The 17,393-nt window shown below is 45.5% G+C and overlaps 1 protein-coding gene across 2 annotated transcripts in view; it reads right to left on the bottom strand.

Annotated features, from left to right (window-relative positions):
* Positions 1 to 17,393, bottom strand: part of LOC149444767 (microtubule-actin cross-linking factor 1, isoforms 6/7-like) — a 98,700-nt gene that overhangs the window by 37,411 nt on the left and 43,896 nt on the right. For both annotated transcript variants that reach the window (XM_089654548.1, XM_089654549.1), the window contains exons 16-20: positions 17,062 to 17,187; positions 13,621 to 13,764; positions 9,598 to 9,786; positions 7,674 to 7,785; positions 7,271 to 7,440 (exon numbers count right to left, since the gene is read on the bottom strand). In XM_089654548.1, the coding sequence (XP_089510674.1) occupies positions 7,271 to 7,440; positions 7,674 to 7,785; positions 9,598 to 9,786; positions 13,621 to 13,764; positions 17,062 to 17,187 (741 nt within the window). The remainder of the gene's footprint in view (positions 1 to 7,270; positions 7,441 to 7,673; positions 7,786 to 9,597; positions 9,787 to 13,620; positions 13,765 to 17,061; positions 17,188 to 17,393) is intronic.

Consider the following 17,393-nt stretch of genomic DNA (forward strand, 5'->3'; position numbering starts at 1 on the left):
TAAGATTTGGTGATCCTCTCATATGGGTTAGGTGGCTTTGCTCCATTTTTAATGGAGACATTGATCTGCCCATGAATGGCTCATATCTCTGGATTTCTTCATCTCTTGACCTAATATCCAAATACCGCCCAGCACGCACACTCCGCTCCTCACAAGACCTCCTTCTCTCTAGTTCCCTGGTCTCCTCCTCCCATGCCCGCCTCCAGGACTTCTCCAGGGTGTCACCCATCCTCTGGAACTCCCTGCCCCAACCCATCAGATTATCACCTACTCTCCACTCCTTTAGGCGCACCCTGAAAACCCATCTCTTCAGGGAAGCCTACCCCACCCCCTGCTAACTTGCCGACCTCCTCCACTCTTCCTACCACCCCATCCCCCACAGCTATCTCCTCCTGTGCCACCATCCCCTCCCTCCTAGATTGTAAGCTCCAAAGAGCAGGGCCCTCGATCCCCTCATGTTTTGCATTGTATTGGTATTGTTCTGTCACATGTTCTGTCCCCCTCTGTAATGTACAGTGCTGAGCGAACTATTGGCGCTTTATAAATACTGTATAATAATAATAATCTCTTGGAATAACTCAGGTCCCCCAATTTGTATGATGTTTGTGGCTCTTTCTATCTGTAGGCTTTATGAATTTCTGCAACAGAAAAAGAAATGCCAGTTCTCCCTGAAGAAGCAGGCCCATCCTACGAAACGCGTTGGGGATGACTGCTCAGAAAGCCCTTCCCCCCCACCATGATCATTATGGGATGTAAACGTAAATGGCTGGCACATGAATAGATTGTGTTGCTTTTAACAATATCTCAATGTTGTCTGTTTTGAAATGTTAAAACTAGAAAGAAAATTGGGTGAAATATGGAAAGGAACGGCTTAGGAAAAGACATCCATCTGCTGACCTTGATGAAGAGTTCATCCATCAGTATGGGCAGCACAGTAGCTTAATGGTTAGCACTTCTGCCTGGCAGTACTAGGGTTGCTGGTTCAAATCCCAACCAGAAACAGGGTGGACTCTTTAACAAAATTAGGGTCCTAACTTGGCGTTTTTTCATCTACAGTTGTGTTCAAAATAATAGCAGTGTGTTGAAAAAAGTGCATAAAGCTCAAAATCCTTCTAATAGCTTTTATTTCCATCCACACAAATGCATTGGGAACACGACACATTCTATTCCAAATCACAACATGAAGAAAAATACATCCAATTTGTGTTGTTCCTCTAAAAAAATGGAAGAAAAGTGAATATTAGACGGTTCAAAATAATCGCCGTGTTTGTATTCTTCTTTACAAAGTCAAACATTCACTATATAAACTGAGAAATGTTTGAAGATTTTGCTTTCCTTTGAATGACTTCATGAATATTTGGTTGTAGTCGCACTGTTTCTGAGAACTGCTGTACATCTGTGTTGCATGGAGTCACCCAACTTCTGGCCCCTGTGATCAGGTATTCCAGCCCAGGATGATTGGACCACATTCCACAGTTCTTCTCTATTTCTTGGTTTTGCCTCAGAAACGGCATTTTTGATGTCACCCCACAAGTTTTCTATTGGATGAAGATCCGGGGATTGGGCTGGCCACTCCATAATGTCCATCTTGTTGGTGTGGAACCAAGATGTTGCCCGTTTACTGGTGTGTTTGGGGTCGTTGTCTTGTTGGAACACCCATTTCAAGGGCATTTCCTCTTCAGCATAAGGCAGCATGACCTCTTCAAGTATTCTGATGGATTCAAACTGATCCATGATCCCTGGTATGCGATAAATAGGCCCAACACCGTAGTATGAGAAACATCCCCATATCATGATGCTTGCACCACCATGCTTCACGGTCTTCACAGTGTACTGTGGCTTGAATTCAGTGTTTGGGGGTCGTCTGACAAACTGTCTCCGCCCACTAGACCCAAAAAGAACAATCTTACTTTCATCAGTCCACAAAATGTTGGGCCATTTCTCTTTAGGCCAGTCAATGTGCTCTTTGGCAGATTGTAACCTCTTCAGCACGTCTTTCCCCCAACAGTGGGACTTTGCGGGGACTTCTTGCAGATAGCTTGGCTTCACATAGGCGTCTTCTAATTGTAACAGTCCTCACAGGGAACATCACACCTTCTTTCATCTTCCTGGAGCTGATTGTTGGCTGAGTCCCCCCCATTTTGGCTATTCTTCTATCCATTCCAATGGCAGTTTTTCGCTTTCTTCCACGTCTTTCAGGTTTTGGTCGCCATTTTAAAGCATTTGCCATCGTTTTAGCTGAGCAGCCGATCATTTTCTGCACTTCTTTATATGTTTTCCCCTCCAATCAACTTTTTAATCAAGGTACGCTGTTCTTCTGAACAATGTCTGGAACGACCCATTTTCCTCATAATTTCAGAGAGAAATGCACTGTAACCAGCATGTCCAACATTTGCTGCCTTCCTTCCTTAAATAAGGGCAATAATTGCCACCTGTTGTTCAAAGAATGAATGACCTCACTAATAGAACTCCACCCTGCTATTATTGTGAACACGCCCCTTTCAATGAGTGATTCAATGACACAGAATCAGCAGCATGCATGTCATGACTGTTGGGTCTGTTGGATTTCTATGACTCTACTACACCTGCTAGGAAATTATTTGCCATGTAGAGATATCATTTCCACCAAAAACAGTGATTGATCCGGTTAGTGATGTCTGACTGCTAGTATTTTCAACACAACTGTATATACAATGGAATAAACAGTGTTGCACTATGGAGGATTTCTCTTCTTCTTTCATGAGCTACATGTAAGTAAGTTGGCTGTATTGAGGTTACCTATTTACCTACCCAGTGGAAGGGATATCTTTTATGCTGTGTGTCGCGCCAGTGAGGGAAGAGTCTCTGTAGATCGGATAGCAAGCAGATCTTACCCGTGAAGGGTCCAGTTGTGATCCAAAAGGTGTATTGGCCCATTGAGTCGTATGATGGAGGTGAGGGGGCATTTTAGCCATTGAAGGATCTGTTTGGTGTGCACATACACTGCACCATCTGCATGTCCTGGAATAGTGAAGCACCTTATCTGCAATTTTTGCACTTCATTAGACGTTTATTTATATTATTGATCTATTCACTATTTTTTATCTGATTCACATGTGAATATTTTATGTGTTTATCATTTTAAGCACTTGTCACTTTGATTTGTGATCATCCCGCATTTGGGATTCATCGTTTATACAGTGGGGCAAAAAAGTATTTAGTCAGCCTCCAATTGTGCAAGTTCTGCCAAAAGATGAGAGAGGCCTGTAATTGGCATCATAGGGAGACCTCAACTATGAGAGACAAAATGAGAAAACAAATCCAGACAATCACATTGGCTGATCTGGAAAGAATTTATTTGCAAATTATGGTGGAAAATAAGTATTTGGTCACCTACAAACAAGCAAGATTTCTGGCTGTCACAGACCTGGACCTTCTTCTTTAAGAGGCTCCTCTGTCCTGCACTCATTACCTGTATCAATGGCACCTGTTTGAACTTGTTATCAGTATAAAAGACACCTGTCCACAACCTCAAACAGTCACACTCCAAACTCCACTATGGTGAAGACCAAAGAGCTGTCGAAGGACACCAAAAACAAAATTGTAGACCTGCACCAGGCTGGGAAGACTGAATCTGCAATAGGCAAGCAGCTTGGTGTGAACAAATCAACTGTGGGAGCAATAATTAGAAAATGGAAGACATACAAGACCACTGATAATCTCCCTCGATCTGGGGCTCCACGCAAGATCTCACCCCGTGGGGTCAAAATGATCACAAGAACGGTGAGCAAAAATCCCAGGACCACACGGGGGGACCTAGTGAATGACCTGCAGAGAGCTGGGACCAACATAACAAAGGCTACCATCAGTAACACACTACGCCGCCAGGGACTCAGATCCTGCAGTGCCAGACGTGTCCCCCTGCTTAAGCCAGTACATGTCCGGGCCCGTCTGAAGTTTGCTAGAGAGCATTTGGATGATCCAGAAGAGGATTGGGAGAATGTCATATGGTCAGATGAAACCAAAATAGAACTGTTTGGTAGAAACACAACGCGTCGTGTTTGGAGGAGAGAGAATGCTGAGTTGCATCCAAAGAACACCATACCAACTGTGAAGCATGGGGGTGGCAACTTCATGCTTTGGGGCTGTTTCTCCGCAAAGGGACCAGAACAACTGATCCATGTACAGGACAGAATGAATGGGGCCATGTATCGTGAGATTTTGAGTGCAAACCTCCTTCCATCAGCAAGGGCATTGAAGATGAAACGTGGCTGGGTCTTCCAACATGACAATGATCCCAAACATACCGCCCGGGCAACGAAGGAGTGGCTTCGTAAGAAGCATTTCAAGGTCCTGGAGTGGCCTAGCCAGTCTCCAGATCTCAACCCCATAGAAAACCTTTGGAGGGAGTTGAAAGTCCGTGTTGCCCAGCGACAGCCCCAAAACATCACTGCTCTAGAGGAGATCTGCATGGAGGATGGGCCAACATACCAGCAACAGTGTGTGCCAACCTTGTGAAGACTTCCAGGAAACGTCTGACCTCTGTCATTGCCAACAAAGGATATATAACAAAGTATTGACATGAACTTTTCATATTCACCAAATACTTATTTTCCACCATAATTTGCAAATAAATTCTTTCCAGATCAGCCAATGTGATTGTCTGGATTTGTTTTCTCATTTTGTCTCTCATAGTTGAGGTCTCCCTATGATGCCAATTACAGGCCTCTCTCATCTCTGTAAGTGGGAGAACTTGTACAATTGGTGGCGGACTAAATACTTTTTTGCCCCACTGTACACTTGGTGTATGCTTATCATTACGTTTTTGTGGGATTGTTTTATCTCACCATATATTGGGTCCAAATTTAGGACCAAGTTGATTGTTCCACAATATGGCACTATATTTTAGATCCCTGAAGGATCTTATCACTACTACAGTTGTGGCCAAAATTATTCAACCCCCAATGCTGTAAAGGGGTTTAGGGACTATAGTGTACATTTGGAATTGTATTCAGAATCAAATCCTACAAGGACGTTGTAACTACCCAAATGCAACTAAAATGACATCAATTGTTTATGTAATACAGTAGTAAATGGTTCTTATGTGGTTTCTTCATTGCCACAATTATTCAACCCCTTAAAGACTACCACTCTGAAGAACAGAGGTTCATACAGGTGCTTTCCATCAGGTATTGAAAACACCTGTGGATGTCACCGAGCAGCAATCAAGCATAATAAGCACCAATTAGGCAGCTTTAAAATGACTGTGATACTCAGCTCCTTCTAGACATTTACTGGTGTGGTTACAAACATGGTGAAGGCAAGAGAATGGTCCAGGAAGACAAGAGAAGAGGTGATTTCTCTTCACAGGAAGGGCAATGGCTATAAGAAGATTGCAAAGATGTTAAACATACCAAGAGACACCTTAGGAAGCATCATTCGCAAATTCAAGGCAAAGGGCACTGTTGAAACGCTACCTGGTCGTGGCAGAAAGAAGATGCTGACTTCGACTGCTGTGCGCTACCTGAAGCGTAGAGTGGAGAGAAGTCCCCGTGTGACTGCTGAGGAACTGAGAAAAGATTTGTCAGATGTGGGTACAGAAGTTTCAGCCCAGACAATAAGACGCACACTGCGTAATGAAGGCCTCCGTGCCAGAACTCCCAGGCGTACCCCCTTGCTGTCTCCAAAGAATAAGAAGAGTCGACTGCAGTATGCCAAAAGCCATGTGGACAAACCACAAAAGTTGTGGGATAGTGTTCTGTGGACTGATGAAACAAAATTAGAACTGTTTGGGCCCATGGATCAACGCTATGTTTGGAGGAGGAAGAACAAGGCCTATGATGAAAAGAACACCTTGCCTACTGTGAAGCATGGTGGAGGGTCAATCATGCTTTGGGGCTGTTTTGCTTCTGCAGGTACAGGGAAGCTTCAGCGTGTGCAAGGTACCATGAATTCTCTTCAGTACCAGGAGATATTGGATGGAAACGTGATGCAGTCCGTCACACACCTGAGGCTTGGGAGACGTTGGACCTTTCAACAGGACAATGATCCCAAGCATACCTCCAAGTCCACTAGAGCATGGTTGCAGAGGAAAGGCTGGAACATTTTGGAGTGGCCATCGCAGTCACCAGACTTAAATCCGATTGAGAACCTCTGGTGGGACTTAAAGAAAGCAGTTGCAGTGCGCAAGCCTAAGAATGTGACTGAACTGGAGGCCTTTGCCCATGAAGAATGGGCGAAGATACCCGTAGATCGCTGCAAGACACTTGTGTCAAGCTATGCTTCACGTTTAAAAGCTGTTATAACTGTAAAAGGATGCTGTACTAAGTACTAAGATTGAATGTCACTTGGGGGTTGAATAAAACTGATAATGCTGTGAGCACAGAAAAGACATTTGTGGTTATTTCATTATAACTGTTATGTTATATTTGTCTGACCTACAAGTGCCTCTTTAATGTAAATGTAAGCAAGATGACTGAATGATCAAAAGCAATGTCAAACTGGCCAAAACACTCAATTTCAGTGGGGGTTGAATAATTTTGGCCACAACTGTATGTTTGTTTTATGATTCATTTAATGTGTATACGTTGTTTAAGCGCTGCACTATATATTTGATTATTTAGTATATACACCTATAGGTAAAGGATTGAGGTGCTAGCAGCTTCATCGTTGTTTAGAGGCCCATATATAAGCGCAGGGGGAACATTGATTCTGGTAGGTGAATTGTCTCCTGTCTAAATTGTCCCTTGTATGTGTATGTATGAATGCGAGTTAGGGACCTTAGATTATACGCCCCTTGAGGGTCAGGGACTGATGTGAATGTACAATATATATGTAAAGTGCTGCGTAAATTGACGGCGCTATATAAGTACCTGAAATAAATAAATAATACATTTTGTATAATACATATATAGAAAGTTCTTTTTACACATGGTGTGGTACCTTGAAAATCCGATTTGTTTTTGGTTGGTAGGGAATTGGTTCATTAACAGAGGATGTGGTTCCAGTAAAACCATCAGACTGCCTGAAATTGCTTTGTAGCAGTCCCCCTCCCGAAATTTAGATTTATAATTTTGAGTAGTGGGAACCTGGCAGGTGGTCAAATCCTTTAACTATCCAAAACTGGAAAGAACATTTTTGGCTGCACATACAATGTGAAAATCATGGCACAATCTTATAGCAATGTTTCCATTTTCACTGGCGATTCCAGAGGTGATATACTTTGAACCTCTAAAATAACCATTTTGAGTCGTATTACCACCCTGGGTGTACAGACATTGGACGTGCTCACCTCATGGAGCCTCTGTTGGGCATTCTGAAGGCGGCACTGGCGGTCCAAGGTGAGGAGCCAGAGTTGCTGCCAGCGGTTGAGGAGCTGTGCCATGTGTGGGGTTTGTGGGGCGAGGTCCAGGAGAGGAATGGAGGGGCCAGCTTGGGGCGATTTCACCGAGTTTTGTCTTTCTGAAACAACAAACAGTAATTACATCCGAACTCCACTACAGACAGCAAAACTGCGCCATAAGCAGCTCAGGATGTGGACTGATAGAGCAAACCCCCAAACAAACAAGCCAACTCTCCTACAATAGAATGGAGAGATGGGGAGCAAGTAGAACATGCAAGTGGAAACGAAAGTATATAGTGGAAAATCTCTCTGGTTAGTGTATGTGCCTTGTTTATTTGGTTGGGTCACTCACTGGTAATGGTCTTGCGTATACTTGTTGCTCGTGTATCAGTCACTTTACGCTTACAGTTCTTGGTGACTTTCTCCACCTCAGGCTCCTTCCGGCTCAGCTCCTCCATAAAAACCTACAATGAGTCAGGTGGATACATTTCACTTTTATTGCTTATATAACTGTCCAAAAAAAAAGACATGAGTCTCAATAAAATATGATAAAAAGTTAGAAAAATCTAAGAATTAAATATCAGGACACGTGACAGAGAAGATGGTTCATGGACCTGTCATGTGACATGTAGGATAGCCAGTTGACCTATTAAGTGGGATGTAGGATGTACTTTTGTCCTGTGATGTGAGATGTAGGATGGACGGTTGTCCTGTGATGTGAGGTATAGGAAGGATGGTTATCTTGTGATGTGAGATGTAGGATGGACGGTTCTCCTGTGGTGTGAAATGTAGGATGGACAGTTCTCCTGTGATGTGAGATGTAGGATGGACTGTTCTCCTGTGATGTGAGATGTAGGATGGACGGCTGATCTGTGATGTAAGATGTAGGATGGATGGTTGTTCTGTAATCTGAGATGTAGGATGGACAGTTGTCTTTTGATGTGAGATGTAGGATGGATGGTTGACTGATGATGTGAGATATAGGGAGGATGGTTGCTCTGTAATCTAAGAGGTAGGATGGACGGTTGTCCTGTGATGTGAGATGTAGGATGGATGGTTGTCCTTTTGATCTGAGATGGAGTATGGATGGTTGTCCTTTGATCTGAGATGGAGGATGGATGGTTGTCCTGTCATGTCAGATGTAGGATGGACGGTTTTCCTGTCATGTGAAATGTAGAAAGGATGGTTGTCCTGTGATGTGAGATGTGGAAAGGATGGTTGTCCTGTGATGTGAGATATAGGATGGATGGTTGTCCTGTGATCTGAGATGTAGGATGGATGGTTGTCCTGCGATATGAGATGTAGGATGGATGGTTGTCCTTTTGATCTGAGATGGAGTATGGATGGTTGTCCTTTGATCTGAGATGGAGGATGGATGGTTGTCCTGTCATGTCAGATGTAGGATGGACGGTTTTCCTGTCATGTGAAATGTAGAAAGGATGGTTGTCCTGTGATGTGAGATGTGGAAAGGATGGTTGTCCTGTGATCTGAGATGAAGGATGGACGGTTGTCCTGTGATGTGAGATGTAGGATGGATGGTTGTCCTATGATGTGAGATGTAGGATGGATGGTTGTCCTGCGATGTGAGATGTAGGAAGGATGGTTGTCTTGTGATGTGAGATGTAGGATGGACGGTTCTCCTGTGATGAGAAATGTAGGATGGACGGCTGATCTGTGATGTAAGATGTAGGATGGATGGTTGTCCTGTGATCTGAGATGGAGGATGGACGGTTGTCCTATGATGTGAAATGTAGGATGGATGGTTGTCCTGCGATGTGAGATGTAGGAAGGATGGTTGTATTGTAATGTGAGATGTAGGCTGGACGGTTCTCCTGTGATGTGAGATGTAGGATGGACGGTTCTCCTGTGATGTGAGATGTAGGATGGACGGTTGTCCTGTGATATGAGATGTAGGATGGATGGTTGTCCTATGATGTGAGATGTAGGATGGATGGTTGTCCTGCGATGTGAGATGTAGGAAGGATGGTTGTCCTGTGATCTGAGATGGAGGATGGACGGTTGTCCTGTGATGTGAGATGTAGGATGGATGGTTGTCCTATGATGTGAAATGTAGGATGGATGGTTGTCCTGCGATGTGAGATGTAGGAAGGATGGTTGTATTGTAATGTGAGATGTAGGCTGGACGGTTCTCCTGTGATGTGAGATGTAGGATGGACGGTTCTCCTGTGATGTGAGATGTACGATGGTTGGTTGTCCTGTGATATGAGATGTACAGTGGTTGGTTGTCATGTTCATATTACAGTGAGGGATATTACTGAGTGTTGTGAGATGATCTCGCCCAAGGCATCCATGTCTTCTGGCAGGGGCTCCTGATCTCGTAAGCTCAACGCTTCCTCTGCAGCCGTTATCCAGTCCATAAGACGAGCGACCTCCTCACGTTCTGCTGCCAAGGATTGAATTTGTGCCTGGATGCGGCCTCCCTGCTGCTTAGCCCAGGACACCACCTAAAAAGAGACAAACAATCATCAGCTGTCAGTGTGATATCCAGACTCATAGATTCAGTTGTAAATGTGGGATTACAGGAAAATAGACTGCTGGTAACTACGGTTTATCTCCCACTAATACAGTCACAAAACCACCATCCTTATGTTTCTGGAGATTATGCGGAATATAAAGTTGGGGACCATAATAGATGGGTAGCTCCACAGTCTATGGGACTACACTGCACCAACCCCAAGTTTCCAGTTGGAGGTGGGGGCCATGATAGGTGGGCAGCTCCACAGTCTATGGGACTACACTGCACCAACCCCAAGTTTCCAGTTGGAGGTGGGGGCCATGATAGGTGGGCAGCTCCACAGTCTATGGGACTACACTGCACCAACCCCAAGTTTCCAGTTGGAGGTGGGGGCCATGATAGGTGGGAAGCTCCACAGTCTACGGGACTACACTGCACCAACCCCAAATTTCCAGTTGGAGGTGGGGGCCATGATAGGTGGGCAGCTTCACAGTCTACGGGACTACACTGCACCAATGCCAAGTTTCCAGTTGGAGGTGGGGCCATGAAAGGTGGGCAGCTCCACAGTCTACGGGACTACACTGCACCAACCCCAAGTTTCCAGTTGGAGGTGGGGGACATGATAGGTGGGCAGCTCCACAGTCTACGGGACTACACTGCACCAACCCCAAATTTCCAGTTGGACGTGGGGGACATGATAGGTGGGCAGCTCCATAGTCTACAGGACTACACTGCACCAACCCCAAGTTTCCAGTTGGACGTGGGGGACATGATAGGTGGGCAGCTCCACAGTCTACGGGACTACACTGCACCAACCCCAAGTTTCCAGTTGGATGTGGGGGCCATGATAGGTGGGCAGCTTCACAGTCTACGGGACTACACTGCACCAACGCCAAGTTTCCAGTTGGAGGTGGGGCCATGATAGGTGGGCAGCTCCATAGTCTACGGGACTACACTGCACCAACCCCAAGTTTCCAGTTGGAGGTGAGAGCCATGATAGGTGGGCAGCTTCACAGTCTACGGGACTGCACTGCACCAACCCCAAGTTTCCAGTTGGAGGTGGGGGCCATGATAGGTGGGCAGCTCCACAGTCTACGGGACTACACTGCACCAACCCCAAGTTTCCAGTTGGAGGTGGGGCCATGATAGGTGGGCAGCTCCATAGTCTACGGGACTACACTGCACCAACCCCAAGTTTCCAGTTGGAGGTGAGAGCCATGATAGGTGGGCAGCTCCATAGTCTACGGGACTACACTGCACCAACCCCAAGTTTCCAGTTGGAGGTGGGGGCCATGATAGGTGGGCAGCTCCACAGTCTACGGGAGTACACTGCACCAACCCCAAGTTTCCAGTTGGAGGTGGGGGCCATGATAGGTGGGCAGCTCCACAGTCTACGGGACTACACTGCACCAACCCCAAGTTTCCAGTTGGAGGTGGGGGCCATGATAGGTGGACAGCTCCATAGTCTACGGGACTACACTGCACCAACCCCAAGTTTCCAGTTACACCGGATTAGGAAAAACAGAACCAAAAAAGAAAGTGAATGTATTTGTATTTACATTCAATGTTCCTTTGAACTTGCTAGAAAAATTGACTATACCAGGAATAGTAATTTCCCTAGCACAGCCCCCTCCCTCCATGCATATCACAGTCCTTTGCTCTTCTGGGAGTGTCTAATCACATTCTGTGCTGGCCCAGCTCCTTTGCTTCTCCTCTCTGCATAAAATGTTATGTAGTTCCAGGGAGGAGCAAAAGTGATAGCCACAGGGGGGAGGCTGACCTCACCATCAAGATGGCGACACCAGCACACAGCAGTAGTCTTAGACCTTTCATAAGTCCACACAAGGGAGGCTTTTACAGATAAATATCATGCCTAAAACACACAGGAAGATTGGTGCTGAAAGGCATGTTCTGGTGACAGGTCACGGCTACGTCACAGCTCCCCATGTCAGACTTTTATAGCAAAAACACACCAGATCTCAAAGGGTCGCAAATAATCCTGTCGTTTGCCTAGTATGTTTCTTTCCTATTACTGTCAGCTCCATCTAGTGGCCATAATTGTCTGTTTTCCTGAAATACCTCAATCGGGAAAATGCTGCGTTATGGCCACTAGATGGCAAATAAACATACATGTACCTCGGTTTACGAACGCCTCGGTTAATGTAATTTTCGGTTTACGAATGAAAATCCATTGAAAATAATGTCTCGGTTTACGAATTTTTTACAAATTTTTGCAATACAGATTGTATGTCAGTGCCGATTTTTAAATGCAATTGCCGGCTTTTTTTTTTCTTCAATATAACTCACAGAATAAGCTGTCACCAGGGGCGGACTGACCATTTGGAAACTCGGGCACTGCCCGAGGGCCCGGGGTCAGTAGGGGGGCCCATGAGATGCCCCTGGCACCATTTTCATAGGCTTTTTTGAGTTTGGGCAAGGACACAGGGGCCCCATGATCCCCTATTGCCCGGGGGCCCCATGAGTTGTCAGTCCGCCCCTGGCTGTCACTTTCCCCGGAGCTAAAGGAAATTTTGTTTCTTTTAAGAAACTAAAAGGAAACATTGTTTCTTTTAACTCAAAATAAACTAAAGGGAAACTTTGTTTCTTTTAGCTGGGGGGGAAGTGACAGCTGATTCTCTGAGCTATAGTGAAGAAAAAAAAAAAAGCCGGTAAATACATTTAAAAACCGGAACTGACCTATAGTGACAGCCACTTTTTTAAAACTTTTTTCTGATTAATTGATTTTCAATGCATTTACACATTTCTTTCTTATCATGTCCCTGTACAGTATTTATGCCTTTAAAGTGCACTTTGTAAAGCGTTTTAAACAGATAAAATACTTTTTTTTACTTTTTTCTGACCTCCGGAACGGATTAATTGGTTTTCAATGCATTCCTATGGGAAACCGCGTTTCCGTTTACGAATTTTTTTCGCAATACGAAATGTATGCCGGTGCCGATTTATAAATGCAATTGCCGGCTTTTTTTTTCTTCACTATAGCTCACAGAATTAGCTGTCACTTTCCCCAGAGCTAAAGGAAACTTTGTTTCTTTTAAGAAACTAAAAGGAAACATTGTTTCTTTTAACTGGGGGGAAATAAACTAAAAGGAAACTTTGTTTCTTTTAGCTGGGCGGGAAGTGACAGCTGATTCTCTGAGCTACAGTGAAGAAAAAAAAAGACGGTAATTACATTTAAAAACCAAAACTGACCTATAGTGACAGCGACTTTTTAAAAACTTTTTTCTGACCTCCGGAACGGATTCTTTGGTTTTCAATGCATTTACAATTTTTTTTCTTATGTCCCTGTACAGTGTTTATGCCTTTAAAGTGCACTTTATAAAGAGTTTTGAACAGATAAAAAGATGTTTGTTTTACTTTTTTCTGACCTCCGGAACAGATTAATTGGTTTCCAATGCATTCCTATGGGAAACCGCATTTCGGTTTATGAATTTTTTGCAATACGAAAGGTCCCAGAGAACGCATTAAATTCGTAAACCGAGGTATGCCTGTATTATGCAGAATACAGGGATTCTTGGTGAAAGCTGAGCGAATACTTGAGACGTTCACATACCAAATTTTTTTTTTTTATAACTAGCCCCGTAGATGTATGATGCAACATAAAAAAATTGTGCATATAGACACACCAATAACAATGAAACAGTAAAAAAATAACAAAAATTATTACATAAACAATATATAAATATAAATGTTATGTACTTGTTTATATGTGTGTATGGAAAACGCGATGGTCAAACTTTAGGTAAGTCGGTTATTGCCCCATCTTTCAAAAACAGGCTCCATCAGCTCCCGGAGGCCCACTTACCTCCTGGTAGCGCGTCTTACAGATGTTCAGCCAGGATTTGATGGTGATGATGGAGTCGGGGTGGCAGGCGGACAGGATCTCTTGTCCCAGGGAGACGATACACTCCAGGGCCATCTGCTGACACTGCAGGGTGCTCATCAGTTCCTGGAAAGGGAATAAAAGTGATGAGATAACAGGGCACCTATGGGGGGGGACAAACCAGGACTGGATAAATCCCTCCCCATGGCAGATCCGTAGCAGAGGGCTCCAGATATGCATCAACACTATTACTGCCTGTTCTTTACATTGACAAAAGGGGTCTTCTACATTGGAAGCAGGGTCGGGACAAGGGGTGGGCAGAAGGGGCGGCTGCCCTGGACACAGTGGTGCCTTGGGCGCTGGATGACCTTGTCTCGGCCCTGATTGAAAGCCTACTACGATCTTTACTACAGCGAGACATTAACTTTTTTTTTTGTTAGAGCTCTTCTTTGCTAAGACCACCCTTTAGCCCACCCTTTCTCACAGGGGAGAAGACCAGGACTGGATAAATCCCTCCCCATGGCAGATCCGTAGCAGAGGGCTCCAGATATGCATCAACACTATTACTGCCTGTTCTTTACATTGACAAAAGGGGTCTTCTACATTGGAAGCAGGGCCGGGACAAGGGGTGGGCAGAAGGGGCGGCTGCCCTGGACACAGTGGTGCCTTGGGCGCTGGATGACCTTGTCCCGGCACTGATTGAAAGCTTACTACGATCTTCACTACAGAGAGACATTAACTCTTTTCTTTTGTTTGTTAGAGTTCTTCTTTGCTGAGACCACCCTTTCTCAAAGGGGGGGGGGGGGCAGACCAGGACTGGATAAATCCCACCCCATGGCAGATCCGTAGCAGGGGGCTCCAGATATGCATCAACACTATTACTGCCTGTTCTTTACATTGACAATAGGGGTCTTCTACCAGGGGCGGACTGGCAACTCATGGGGCCCCCGGGCAATAGGGGATCATGGGGCCCCTGTGTCTTCGCCCACACTCAAACCACACCCAAAACAGTCTATGAGAGGTACCAGGGGCATCTAATGGGGCCCCCTACTGACCCCGGGCCCTCGGGCAGTGCCCAAGTGCCGCAATGGTCAGTCCGCCCCTGTCTTCTACATTGGAACCAGGGCCGGGACAAGGGGTGGACTGCCCTGGACACAGTGGTGCCTTTGGCACTGGATGACCTTGTCCCGGCACTGATTGAAACCCTACTATGATCTTCACTACAGCGAGACATTAACTATTTGTTTTTTTTGTTATTCTTTGCTGAGACCACCCTTTAGTCCACCCTTTCTCAAAGGGGGGCAGACCAGGAATGGATAAATAACTCTCCATGGCAGATCCATAGCAGGGGGCCCCAGATATGCATCAACACTATTACTGCCTGTTCTTTAAACTGACAAAAGGGGTCTTCTACATTGGAAGCAGGGGCGGGACAAGGGGTGGGCTGCCCTGGACACAGTGGTGCCTTGGGCGCTGGATGACCTTGTCCCGGCACTGATTGAAAGCCTACTACGATCCTCACTACAACGAGACATTAACTCTTTTCTTTTGTTTGTTAGAGTTCTTCTTTGCTGAGACCACCCTTTAGCCCACCTTTTCTCAAACGAACCCTTAAAGTAATTTTCAGGTGCAAAAAATAGCCCATTGGGGGTCATTAGGAAAATGCCCCTTACATCAGTCATCATTGGGAAGAATACCCACCTTACTGTTAGGTAAAAAGATCCATGGGGTCATGCTACTGGCCCTACCAAGTGCCAATGAACTTGGAACTATGAAGGTACCATCAGATGGGAAGTCAGATACCCTGAAAGTAATTTTCAGGTGCTAAAAATGGCCCATTGGGGGTCATTAGGAAAATGTCCCTTACATCAGTCATCTTTGGGAAGAATACCCACCTTACTGTTAGGTAAAAAGTTCCATGGTGTCATGCTACTGGCTCTGCCAAGTGCCAATGGACTTGGAGCTATGAAGGCACCATCAGATGGGAGGTCAGATACCCTGAAAGTAATTTTCAGGTGCTAAAAATGGCCCATTGGGGGTTGTTAGGAAAATGCCCCTTACATCAGTCATTATTGAGAAGAATGCCCCCCCCCCCTCTTACTGTTAGGTAAAAAGATCCATGGTGTCATGCTACTGGCTCTACCAAGTGCCAATGAACTTGGAACTATGAAGGTACCATCAGATGGGAGGTCAGATACCCTGAAAGTAATTTTCAGGTGCTAAAAATAGCCCATTGGGGGTCATTAGGAAAATGCCCCTTACATCAGTCATCTTTGGGAAGAATGCCCCCCTTACTGTTAGGTAAAAAAATCCATGGTGTCATGCTACTGGCTCTGCCAAGTGCCATTGGACTTGGAACTATGAAGGCACTATCAGATGGGAGGTCAGATAGCCTCAGCTCAAGGTCCCCCTAGGAACCTTTGGAGGAACCCTGGTTGAAAATGGCTGTTTTAGTTTGTGAAATGCAGCAAAGCAGAAGCTGGTAAATAGTAGTGATGGGTCGAACGGGGGTGTTCGAACCCAATGAACGTTCGGCCGTGAACTTCGAACTCAATGCAAGTCTATGAGACTCGAACTTGTAAATTCAAAAGTGCCCATTTTGAAGGCTTCTACGCAAGTTGTTGGCCATAAAAGGGCTATGGGGACTCAGGGACTGCCCCGAGGGACACAAATCAGTGACATTTTTTTTTTTCTAAAAGTACCGTTTTTAAAGGGGCAGTCATTTTTCATTGCTTAAAGTAAAAAAAGAAAAAGAAAAAATCCTTTAAATATCATGCCTGGGGGTCCTTTTAAATTAAAAGTTGCACATCTGTACAATGTATAGAACATTTTTACTAAAAAAAACAGTGTGGGGTCCCCCCCAAATCCACACCAGACCCTTTAGGTCTTGTAGGAAGGTTAGGAGGGACCCCACATTTTTTTTTCTTTAAAGTGCGTGGGGCTCCCCCTAAAAGCCTTACCGGGCCTTTTAGGCCTGTTAGAACTTTTAAGGGGAACCTCACCCCCATAAAAAGGGGGGGGGGAATTGTGAGGTCCCCCTAAATTCCTACCAGACCGTTTATCCAAGCACAGGCCTGGCTGCGCTGGAAGGGGAAGGAGTGGGGGGTGGGGGGACGGTTGAGCGCCACCCCCCCTCACGGCTTACCAGGCCACGTGCCTTTGGCATAGGGATGGAGTGCCCATGCCAATGGGGACAAAAGCATCTTCCCCACAACCCTGGCTCGGTGGTTGTTGGGGTCTGCGGTGAAGGGGGCTCATTAGCATCAGGGTACCCCTTTACCTTTTACATCAAACCCAACACTAGTAAATAGTAATGATGGATCATTGCCCAGGGGGGTCTACAGATTGTTACCTGAGCACAGGAAAGAGAAGTAGTGTACTATGTACTGAAGGGAGGCAGTAAGTGACCCCAGTGGTACCCACCTGCTGCTGCTTCTGACACTCCTGCAGCGCATGCTCATCCTCAGGGATCACCCCGTATCTCAGCGTCCGTTCAGACTCACCCAGACCCTCCAGGAAGGTGCTCACCAGCGAATGGAACTCCTCCGCCTGCAGACAACAATAACAAACAGTTTCTCAGTCAGGGATACAATTCATTCCAGGGGCTCTTCTGGACTCCTCTGGGCAATGCACAGTCACAGTGCTCACCAATCAGAAGCTGTCTAGTCCGTACTGTCATCCCTGCAAGGAGAGGAGAGAAAGCCGCTTCACAGGTCTGGGGATTTCAAATGTTTTCTCTCCTCTCCTTGCAGGGA

This window comes from Staurois parvus, unplaced genomic scaffold (genome assembly GCF_062004578.1).
Source record: "Staurois parvus isolate SC_StPar_1 unplaced genomic scaffold, SC_StPar_1.0 ptg000776l, whole genome shotgun sequence".
NCBI classification, from domain to species: domain Eukaryota; kingdom Metazoa; phylum Chordata; class Amphibia; order Anura; family Ranidae; genus Staurois; species Staurois parvus.